Raw genomic sequence first — 11,232 nt, 5'->3', positions numbered from 1 at the left:
TTTTCCGCCAGAAAATCTTCAATAATTAAACTATTGTAAGTATATTGGTACATTAATTTCATTCACTAATCCTTTCAAATAGGAATTAATGTGGCGATGTTTATATACATTTTTCCTAAATTCGTCATAAATCAAGATCATTAATACATCTTTTATTTTAATAATTTGTGTGTTCTTTTAATTACATATATGCAAAAAATCTAGAATTTTACTATCTATTAGTTTGAAGTACAAGGGTAAATTTCTTTATAAGATTTCGTAAAACTACAGTGTTATTTCCACACAAATAAAACAGATTAGTTGTGATTTGTTGGCAATAAAAATTTCAATTAAGTGCAAAGATTTTTACGATGCTAGCAACAGAAAATCGGTTGACAAAGATGAATTAAGATTTAAATAATTAACATTTATCAGCCGTAACAGAAAAATTTCTACATTTATACTTTCATAATTTTATTAGCAAATAAATTCCCTTATAGCGGCCAAAACTATTTATTGTATGCAAAAGTTATTAATTCAACATTTAAAATTAAATTGTCAGCCCAATTATGAATAAAAAATTGCGCGGGAGTTTGTTACCCGGAAGTTTTTTCCCCATTGAATTTGAATAGAAAAATGGGAAAAGGGAAAAACTCCCGGGAAATTTTTATTCATAATTGGGCTGTGTACATCTTAACCATTCCATTAATTAATTCATAGGCTTAATTCTATTGTACTTCAAATGTATTGAATTCATTCCTTTCAGAATTCACTCTGTATAGAATAAATTCCTTATTGAATCATTAAAATTGTCTTGAATTCTAATCCTTTACAAAATAGCATTAAAAATGTATTGAATGATTAATTTTTTCATAAATTCAAACCTATTACAAAAAGGCTTACCCCCTTATTTATAATCAATTTTCAATTTTATAAAAGGTTTATAAAACAAAATTTCCATACAAAATTCGATTTATAAACCTGTAATAAATTTAAAAATGTATTATGAATAAGGCCTTAAAGGCCTGTGTGAGAAAAACAAAAAATTGTTAATTTACAAATCTTAGACAAATTGTAATAATGCTTTTCTATCATTTACAAAATATTTGAAATAATATTCAAATCTAATTTGTAGTAGATTTGAATTGAAGTAAAATTTAATTTATTAAAAATGAATTCACAAAGTAATAAATGCAATACGTCTTATTTAATATTTAAGAGATTTTGATACTCTATTCCTATACCTATTAAAAAACCGAACTATTGACGTGTTCATTGACAATGACACCAGAAATACACTAGAATTTTTGTCTATAATTTAAAAACGTTTCAAAACTAGATTCAAAACTCAATTGCTATGAATTACACATCTACCGCAAATCGCATCACAAAATTATTTCAATCAATATGTATAGCAACATATTGAGAAGCTAATATAAAAGTGCTCCCATTTTCGAAATTTCTTTGATAATTTCTGATTATTTTTGTACTCATAAATAACGTTATTTTATCTTTTTCGGGCTTATATTACTGAGTTGTGATAATAAACTTAATGGAAACCCGTAAATTTTACTTGTACTTGCTAGTAATTAGTTAAAAAAACAAAAATGTTTCAATATTTTCAATTTATTTTATTTATTCTACATTATTATCTTAGGCGTACATAGTTTTTGGTCCTGGTCTTCTAATAGGAGCATCATAGATAATTGGACGTTCACGTTTTGGTGGAGGTGGATTAAATCTGGGTTGTACAGGGCGGGCATCACGGGATGCTGTTGCTGTTGTAAAACCGCCAATGAAGGCAAACAAAGCCAAAATTACTCCAAAAATAGCAGCGAATTTCATGTTGATATTATTAATTGTATTTTTTACTTAAGCTTCTGAATTGTAAAACGAAACTGTGTCTTAATATGAGCTAACATCCAGCTTTTATACAAATCTACAATAGGCATTCGAATGATTTAATAACAGAACCATTCGTAGAGGGTAAAATACCGCAATAAGAAAAAAATCCACAAACAAAAACTGATAAGAAAAGATTTTTTTCTCATATAGAAAAGGCACCACAGGCTGTATAAATATAAATATAAACAATAAAAATTACTTTATGGTTTATTAAGAAAATATAATTTTGAGGGGAATCCCTTGGTAAAGGTTGTGGAGTCAAATAAGGAAATGTTGCCGAAATTAAATTCTCTAACAAAAATGTCTAATCAAATTGGGACCTTTTGCAGTTGGGAAACATTTAAGATAAGTATGTATGTAGTATGTATTTTTTTAATAACCAAAAACACCATAATTATAGAATAAAATATACATAGAAGCGTTACTGAGAGACAAAAAACCTAAGTATTGCACCAACAAAATACATGAAAATCAATGTATTTTGTTGTTGTGTCAGCCATAAAATTTGGGAATTGTGCCTCTAGTTCTACCCTATGTCCATTATGTTATTTACAAGTTAAATTTTTGAAACATATTTAATATTTTATTTTCATATATTCGCTTCTAGTGGATATTCTTCTATAAGCTATCGAAGTTCAAAAATTGTAAACAGTTATCGAACGATAACTTCTAAAGATGACAAAGAAATAGAAGACTTATCGCCTTCCATCTCTTTTCTCCTTACATGACTATACCTAGTAGTAGTTGTCAAATAATGTATTCTACATTATGAGACATTTGGCTGATGCGTAAGCAACCACACAACACGTTTTCATGTGCAAAGAAGCAGTGACAAAGCAAAATACACAAAGTGAAAAAAAATAAAAACAAAATACGTACAAAAATAATTTACAATGTGTAGTGTAAATGATAGAATTGAAAAATTAAAAAGGGAAACTAAAGATTTGCGAAAAGAAGTTAAAGATTTGAAAGGTATGTACTTCATTTATTTATTAACTAAACAAAAGTGATAAATAGAATTTACTAATTAATGTTTGGTATTTCAGAGACTTTGCTGCAACAAAATGAGTTGATAATAAGTTTATTATCGAAACAAACGGGTATACTGGATGAAACCATAGAAGCGGACCGTACATTACCGCACGTATTCTATGGCAAGAAAATATCCGAGTACTCGAGACGTTTTCCTTTGGAAAATTTTGAAGATTTGCAAAAGTTTGAAGGGGAGATAAATGAGGAAAATGAAAATCATGTCGTAAGTACGATCATAATGTTATTTTTTTAGTGTCTTCCAAAGAAATGTTATTTGTTATAAATTTAAGATAGAATTGGGGATTAAATGGGGGATATTTTGACAAGTTTTTTATAAATTTAAGTTATTTTTGAAGTTTGACTACCGTTAGTCCTCAAAATAACATTTCCGCTCAGCTACCGTTACCTCTAAAATATCGTTAAATCTAATAAAACCATTCCCAACATAACATTAGCTTCATTCAAAGACTTTCACTTGAATGTGTTTCACTTATTGTGAATCAAATCATAATGGATTAATTCATATTAAAATTCATTCAACCTATGAATGATTCTAATACAAATTGAATGAAAATATTTGTTCATCATTCAGATTGGTTGTAGTTTAATCCAATAAGGAAGTGATTCTAAAAAGAATGAATTCTGATCTGAATAATACTGATCTTTATTTTTTTTAACATTTTCCTATAGATCAATATTATCCAAGCCTTGCTATCGCCCAAAGGACTTTCGAAAAGTATCTCAAATGTGTTGTCGGAAAATTTAATCATGGCTGTCAATGTGGATGGCTATCACAATAAGAAAAGATTATTGAATTTTCCTAAAACTATTGATATTCTATTTAGTAAGTATTTTATAAATATGAAATTTAAAAGAAGTTAACTTAATTTCCCTACAGTGTCCAGCCGTAAAGATAATGAGGACTATACATCGCAAATGTTTCTAAATGATTTAAGACGTGCACTGCGTATGGTTAAAAATCGTATACATAAAAACAATTGTCAGGCTAGACAAAAATTGAGACTGCAACAGGAACAGGCAGAGTTGCAGCAAACGGTTGAAGAATATATAATAAAAACGGAAGAAGATGATTTTGAATAGTTTAATATGAATTGCATTCATAATTTTTTGTGTAAATATTATTTGTACAAATAGCTTGTAAATACAATTTAAGGTTATATTACTGAAAATATACATATATACTGAAATAAATGATTAGCATTTTAAATATGGGTATTTTATAAATATTTGTTTGAACTATCATAATATATTATGACCTAATAGCAGACCGTTTGAATCCCCCAATTAATTTATGATTTTGAAATCTATTAATTAGCATTGTTTCATGATTGTTTTGAGGTACTATTCCAAAAAAGTAAGTTATTTTGTAAGTAATTTTAAATAACTTCAGGTCGGTTACTGCGTAACTCAATCCGAAAATGTGTGCTAAACACATTCATCAATATGAATAAAAAATTCCGCTGGAGTTTGTTCCCCGAAAGTTTTTTTCCATTGAATTTGAATAGGAAAAATGATAAAAGGGGAAAAACTCCCGTGGAATTTTTATTCATAAAAAGATGTCCTTTCGAATTAGGAAGTAACTCTCCAGGAAAATGTTACAAACTAAATTCAATAACTAAAATTTTATTTTCTTCTTTAAAAAATAACTTATTACTTAAAAATAGAACTTATTTCTAAAAAAAAAATAACTAATTCAATCAAATAATAGTTTCTGTTTTTATAAACTCTTCGGGCATTATGTCTATTATATCTTCTATTTCATGCATTTCAATTTGAACTTGTTCCTGACGTTGGCGCTCCATCTGACGGTGACGACATAAATTTTTATTATAGCGATTTTTTACCATTTTAAAACCACGACGAACTTGCTCCAAAAACATTTTATGACTATAGCCATCATAATGGGCAGCTTCTGTAAACAAATAATACAAAGTAGAATGTAGAAACTTTTAAAAGTAACCCCAACCAACAAACAAGCTTACGATAAAGTAAATCCATAAATTTCTGGCTATTTAATAAACGTCTCTTGTTGTGATGACCATCAACATTACATTCCATAATGCACCCGATAGACAGAATGGAAACAATATTCTTGATAATGCCATGAGGTTCTAGCAATTGATGGACAACGGCCACCTGAAATAGTAAATTTATTATTAGATGTGTTCCCAAAAATATGATTTGAAAACAACTTACTAGTTCATTAACATTGTTATCATTTATTAATTGCTCCAATTCATCCAATTCCTTTAGAGATTTAATGGGAAATAATTGTGAATATCCCGAAATTTTCCTACTAAATACCAATTGAGGAGCTAGTTTATCCGCTTCAATGGTCTCTACTAATTTATCATTTTGCTTTCTAATTAACGATAAAATCTTCTCATTCTGTTGCATTAAGGAGTCTAAAATAAGAAATAACAATTTTGAAATTAATTTAATTAATGTGAATCAAATTTTACTTACGCCTCAAATCAATAATATCATCTTTTAATGCCTCCTTTTCCTCTTCCAGTTCATCTAGTCTGCAATTTAAATCATTTCCTTTTAGTTCGTTGACTTCATTCTTAAGGGCTGACGTTATTTTCACCAACTGTTCAACCGTTGCATTTAAATCCATTATATTTGTTTAATTGAGCAAATAACTATTATTTTTTTGGAATTTAATCAAGTTTTTTTGCGTTTTATTATAAAAACCTTAATACATATATGATGTATTTATTGCAAGAAATGTCATTTATTAAGGCATCGATTCTCTGGTGTTTACATTTTCCTTCGTTAGTGGTGGCAATTTGGTTTGTTTACAAAAATAGATGTTTTTTTTTTTGAGCTGTAATCTCTATCGTTATCGCTCGTTACTGTTTATCAATATACTGAAAGAAATTAGCTTGTCCCCCCAACAATACATTTCGTTTAAATAATAATAATTATTATTACTGAATAATAACAATTATTAGTAATTTAAATTTACTCAAAGAACTTTTGAAATCCCATTAAACTAATTTCGATGTATCATAGCTCACATGGGTCTATGCAGTTGGTCCATTTGTTTGAATTTTGTATATAAATTGCTTAAATTACTATACTTACACGTGAATTATGTCTATTGCTTTGAATGTCAATGATTTTTATATTAATTTTAATAAAATTACAATGAAATCGGGCAGCAAATATCATTTATATGTTTCTTCATACAAGCATAATTTCTTAAACATCCTTTTTTGCAGTGTATAGTTAACACATATCGATAACTAATAGAGATGACAAATCTAGCTTAAACCACCTGCTGACCAATTGTATTCTATCTCTTTTGTACTTACATGTATAAAGGCCTATTATCTGCTGTCATATAATGTATTCCCCACTGTGAGACATTTCATGCTGACAAGCAGAAAGAAAACAGAACTAGTTTTAGTATACATACAAGTGGCCAATAAGCGAAAATAAACAAAAATTATGAGCAGTGTAAATGAAAGAATTGAAAAATTAAAAAATGAAACTAGAAATTTGCGTAAAGAAGTTAAAGATTTAAAAGGTAACTGACATATTTGTTTTAAAAATGGTTTTGTTCAATTTTTCTCTATGGTATAGAAATATTAATGCAACAGAATGAACTGATTATAAGTTTATTGTCAAAACAAACTGGCATGCTGGATGAAAATATTGAAGCGGAACGGTCAGCAGTACCACTCGTTTACTATGGCAAGAAAATATCTGAGTTCTCGAGACGATTTCCTTTGGAGAATGTTGACGATTTGAAAAAATTCGAATTGGAGATCAATGAAGAAAATAAAACTCATATTGTAAGTGGTCATCATTTATATGGATCTATTATTTTTTAGAGATATTCAGTTACAAAAAAATAATAATACCTATCTTTGGAATTAATTTTACCCTAATTCGATTCGAACGGAAATCGTTTCGAATTACAATGTACATATTTAGCACACAATTAATTATGAACATTTTCGTTTTCGAAAAATTCCTTCATTCATTGAATGGTACTATTTTTGTTAATTCAAATCTAATACAATTTAATCAGATTTAAAAATTAATTCATTCGAACTTTTGCTCTATACATACTTTCGTATATTCATAAAAAACTTTAAATTTAAATAATTTCAAAAAAATGAAAAATTACACTATGATTTTTTCTACACTTTTACATAAAAAAACGAACAAAATTCCACAAAAAAAAATACAAATTTTTTTTGATTTTTTTCTTGTTTTTTAAAAGTGTAAAAAAATCAGAGTGTAATTTTCCATTTTTTTTTTTAAATGAATACCCTAAATGTTTTACAGCAAAATTTCCATACAAAATTTTATTTTAAAAAGTTTTTTTAATTTAAAAATAGTTTATTGCTGATCATTATTTTTAATTGCAGGTCAGTATAATCCAAAGCCTGCTGTCACCTCAGGGTCTTATGAAAAATGTCGTTAATGTTTTGTCCGATAGTATAATCATGGAATCGAATGTGGATGGACATCACAGTAAAACAAGATTATTAAATTTTCCCAAAACTATAGATGTTTTATTTTGTAAGTATTTTTGTAATAAAATGTTGTAAATTCAAATTAATTTATATAAATATTTCCAGTGGCCAGTCGAAAAGATGACAATTATACTTCCAAAATGTTTTTAGACGACTTAAGACGTTCCCTAAGAGTGGTTAAAAATCGTTGTCATAAAAACAATTGTAGGGCTAGACAAAAACAATTATTACGAGAGGAACAAGAAAGGGAACAACAGGAGCAAAATGATGGCGAACAAAGTATTCTTGTGAAAACGGAAGAAATATATTTTGATTAGTTGGTTAATTATGAATTTATTTTATATTTTTACTGGAATTCAAGTTGAAAGCAAGTGTAATTCAAGCCTTGTATTATAGTCAAGCAATTGAATTTGTGTTGAATTACACTTTATTTCAATTATTGAACAGACGAGGTCTGTTTAAAAACAAAAAACTATTGCGAATTGTTAAAATTTTTTATATATTTTCTGCAAAAACGGACAAAATTATAAACAATTTGTAATAATTCGTATTAGTTTTTAGTTACTGAATGTAACTAATGTAAATTAATGTAAATATTTGTACAAAAAAATAGTTTTTTAAGTAACAATTACGACGTTTAACGAAAAAAATATAATTTAGTTACAAAAAATAATATTGTAATTGGCAAAACGAAAATATGAAATTTTTGTTACTGATCATCAGTTGATTGTGATTTTTGTTTCTTTTTTGACAATCTTTATGAATATCGTTAATGTTTGTCCTGTCATTCCGCTTATAGGCCAAAAACGGATGTAAGCCAAAACAGTCCTATTCACTTGCAGGTTTTTTTTCAAATTTGTTCTAAAGTCCACTTTGATGACGAACTTATTTGTCATGGAATCTTGAGTGATGGTGATATTTTGGACGATGTGGCTTCGGAAAAATAGAATCATTTATTGTAAAATCTTCTTTAAAAAAATACAATCTAAGATTACAGAATTCTTTTAAAAACGTTCAATAATTCGCAATTTATATACATATAATTTAGAAATTGATATATAAAATGATGGCGAATACATATGTCATTTTGAAGGGTAAATATCTGTCATTTATTCTCACCTAGTTAGTGTAAACAAAGTTTTCTTTTGCTTCGAAAATGTCGAAGTTTGTGCCAACAAAGCGTCATTGCGGGAAATGTTTTTTGCACCGATTCATTATTTACAATCAACCCAATTATGAATAAAAAATTCCGCGGGAGTTTGTTCCCCGGGAGTTTTTTCCCATTGAATTTGAATAGGAAAAATGAGAAAAGGAGAAAAACTGCCGGGGAATTTGTATTCATAATTGGGCTGAATAACTCGAAGCCTAAGAGATCGTATGTGAAGTCTGGCCAACCAGCCAAATCGACATCCATGTCGCTAAGTTAATTTTCTGTATTTGGTGGGAGCGAAAAGTTCCTTTCTATTATGAGCTGCTGAAATCTGACCAGAACATCACAGGGAACCTGTACCGAACGCTACTGATTCGTTTGCTGCGAGCTTTTGTCGAAAAACGCCCATAATATGCGGCCAGACATGAAATATATAATATTCCCCCCAAAAGCAGGGAAATTGGGTACCATACGCATTGAACCCGAGAGACTTTAAATGAATTTTTGAATAACTTAAAATTTGTTAAGACCATTCAAAAACCCTTCCTTCGATAAAAAAAATCTAGTGTTCTTTATTAAAAATTATGAAACTTAAAACAAAAATACTAATAAATTTATACAAAAAAGATTTTCAATCACATAATATTTCCTCTTTTATAAATTCCTGTTCATCAATTTCCTCAAATTGAGTCACCTCTTCTTCTTCTTGTTCTTCTTCATATTCGGCTTGTTCTACCTCCTGGCGCTGCACCTGCTTATTGCGGAATACGTTTTTGTTATGGCGATTTTTTACCATTTTCAAGCCCCGACGAACCTCATCTAAAAATGTTTTTTGGCTATAGCCATCATAATATGCAGCTCCTAACAATGATAAAACAAATCAAAACACTAAAACTTGTAAGTAAATTATTAAAAAACAGCAATCAACTTACGGAAAAGTAAATCCATGAATTTGGTATAATTTAACAAACGCCGCTTATAGTGATGACCATCGACATTGCAACTGACAATGCACTCGGTGGACATAACAGCAATCATATTTTTTACAATACCATGAGGTGTTAGCAACTGTTGAACAGCGGCCACCTACAAAAAGTAATATTGTTTTACAAAATCATCTAGGAAATTACTACAAAAGCTTACCAGTTCATTAAGATTGCTGTCATTAATAGATTTTTCTAATGCATCTAAATCTTTTATAGATTTAATAGGAAACTTTTTTACATGCTCTGAAATTTTCTTACTGAACATAATATGGGGTACCAACTTATCCGATTCTATGCTTTCGACCAATTTATCATTTTGGTTCCTTACCAAAGACAGAATTTTTGCATTCTGTTGCATTAAGGAATCTTGATTAAAAAAAATAAATAAACTAGTATTAATATGCATTAGTTGTAAGTGATTTAAAAATGTTTTCCTTACGCCTCAAATCAATAATATCATTTTTCAATGCCTCCTTTTCCCATTGCAATTCATCAAGTTTTGTGTTTAAATCATTGCCTTTCAATTCGTTTACTTCATTTTTTAGAGCCGTTGTTATTTGCACCAATTGTTCAACTTTTTCATTTAAATCCATTCTTATATATTTGTTTTTATTTATATTTCAAATACAACAATAATAATAATTTATAAACAATTTACTGGGTGTAAAATATAGTTTATTTTGTTGGTAGTGTGTTTGTTTTTTGTTTGTTTACAAAAACATTAGGGATGATATTTGAAATTATGATCTCTATTGTTATCGTTCCCAATTTAACTTAACAATAGGAGAACACTGAGAGAAATAAATATGTATTATATATATACAGCGAGTGACTGACTATTTTCAGTTCGTTCGAATAACTACCAATTTATAAAAGAAAAAAAACTAAATTTGGTAAAAATAATTGGTGACAAAAATAAAATTGTAGAGAAATGTGAAAAAAAATTTTTGTTGAAAATAAAAATAATAATATAAACAAATTTATATGCCTATATCGTACGAAAAATACTATAACGACCGGGATCGTTTCGAAGTTGCGTCGTTTTTATTTCATATTAAATATTTTATATTTTTCTTTATTGAAAAATAAATTTTTTCAGCTAAAATAAATAAATCTTGGAACCAATTAAATGAAAATCAATACAAATGTATGGCAAATACATTCGGTTTGCGTCGCGTTTCTCCGGTCCCAATTGGTAAGTAAAATAAAAAACTAATGTAAAAAAATAACCAAAAAAGTGGTATCATATCAACTTTTCCATCTCTGGCTTGAATAAATTATTGATGACAAAAAAAACTGTTTTAGTGATGACAAAACGAATTAAAAAATAAATCCCGCTCAAAAATTTGTATCGTTCGTGAGGTGGAAAAAAATTGTGGTGAATTTTAAAACAATCACCACGGTTTTTAGTATGGTGAATATAAAATAGTGGTGAACTTTTAGAAATTCACCACGGATCTTATTCACCACGATTTTTAGTGTGGTGAATAGAAAATATTGTTGAATTTTTAGAAATTCACAACGAATCTTATACACAACGATTTTAAGTCACCACACGAGCGGACAAACTGACTGACCACTCGTGTCGGACAACGGCCGGTGGAAAAATTCACCCAGGCGGCTAAAAATTTCCACTGGCGGCTAAAAAATTTGTTTGGTCGCTCGT

General features: G+C 28.5%; 4 protein-coding genes across 4 annotated transcripts; 2 read left to right on the top strand and 2 right to left on the bottom strand.

Annotated features, from left to right (window-relative positions):
- The first annotated feature begins 2,675 nt into the window (after nucleotides 1-2,675).
- On the top strand, nucleotides 2,676-4,091 carry LOC135961631 (uncharacterized). The gene is made up of 4 exons (XM_065513158.1): nucleotides 2,676-2,856; nucleotides 2,931-3,139; nucleotides 3,607-3,760; nucleotides 3,815-4,091. The coding sequence occupies exons 1-4, from the start codon at nucleotides 2,778-2,780 to the stop codon at nucleotides 4,015-4,017; spliced, it is 645 nt and encodes a 214-aa protein (XP_065369230.1). The 5' UTR covers nucleotides 2,676-2,777; the 3' UTR covers nucleotides 4,018-4,091.
- A 453-nt stretch (nucleotides 4,092-4,544) lies between these two features.
- Nucleotides 4,545-5,644, bottom strand: LOC135960942 (uncharacterized). Its single transcript, XM_065512367.1, has 4 exons — nucleotides 5,404-5,644; nucleotides 5,134-5,342; nucleotides 4,920-5,073; nucleotides 4,545-4,849 (listed from the first exon to the last, which is right to left on the bottom strand). The coding sequence occupies exons 1-4, from the start codon at nucleotides 5,555-5,557 to the stop codon at nucleotides 4,635-4,637; spliced, it is 732 nt and encodes a 243-aa protein (XP_065368439.1). The 5' UTR covers nucleotides 5,558-5,644; the 3' UTR covers nucleotides 4,545-4,634.
- A 725-nt stretch (nucleotides 5,645-6,369) lies between these two features.
- Nucleotides 6,370-8,077, top strand: LOC135961976 (uncharacterized). Its single transcript, XM_065513636.1, has 4 exons — nucleotides 6,370-6,472; nucleotides 6,529-6,740; nucleotides 7,323-7,476; nucleotides 7,536-8,077. The coding sequence occupies exons 1-4, from the start codon at nucleotides 6,394-6,396 to the stop codon at nucleotides 7,745-7,747; spliced, it is 657 nt and encodes a 218-aa protein (XP_065369708.1). The 5' UTR covers nucleotides 6,370-6,393; the 3' UTR covers nucleotides 7,748-8,077.
- A 1,050-nt stretch (nucleotides 8,078-9,127) lies between these two features.
- Nucleotides 9,128-10,184, bottom strand: LOC135961107 (uncharacterized). Its single transcript, XM_065512598.1, has 4 exons — nucleotides 10,006-10,184; nucleotides 9,724-9,932; nucleotides 9,513-9,666; nucleotides 9,128-9,441 (listed from the first exon to the last, which is right to left on the bottom strand). The coding sequence occupies exons 1-4, from the start codon at nucleotides 10,157-10,159 to the stop codon at nucleotides 9,212-9,214; spliced, it is 747 nt and encodes a 248-aa protein (XP_065368670.1). The 5' UTR covers nucleotides 10,160-10,184; the 3' UTR covers nucleotides 9,128-9,211.
- Nucleotides 10,185-11,232: the final 1,048 nt, after the last annotated feature.

This window comes from Calliphora vicina, chromosome 5 (genome assembly GCF_958450345.1).
Source record: "Calliphora vicina chromosome 5, idCalVici1.1, whole genome shotgun sequence".
Lineage (NCBI taxonomy): Eukaryota > Metazoa > Arthropoda > Insecta > Diptera > Calliphoridae > Calliphora > Calliphora vicina.
The sequence above is the reverse complement of the archived record's forward strand: the minus strand, read 5'-3'. Positions and strand labels throughout refer to the sequence as shown.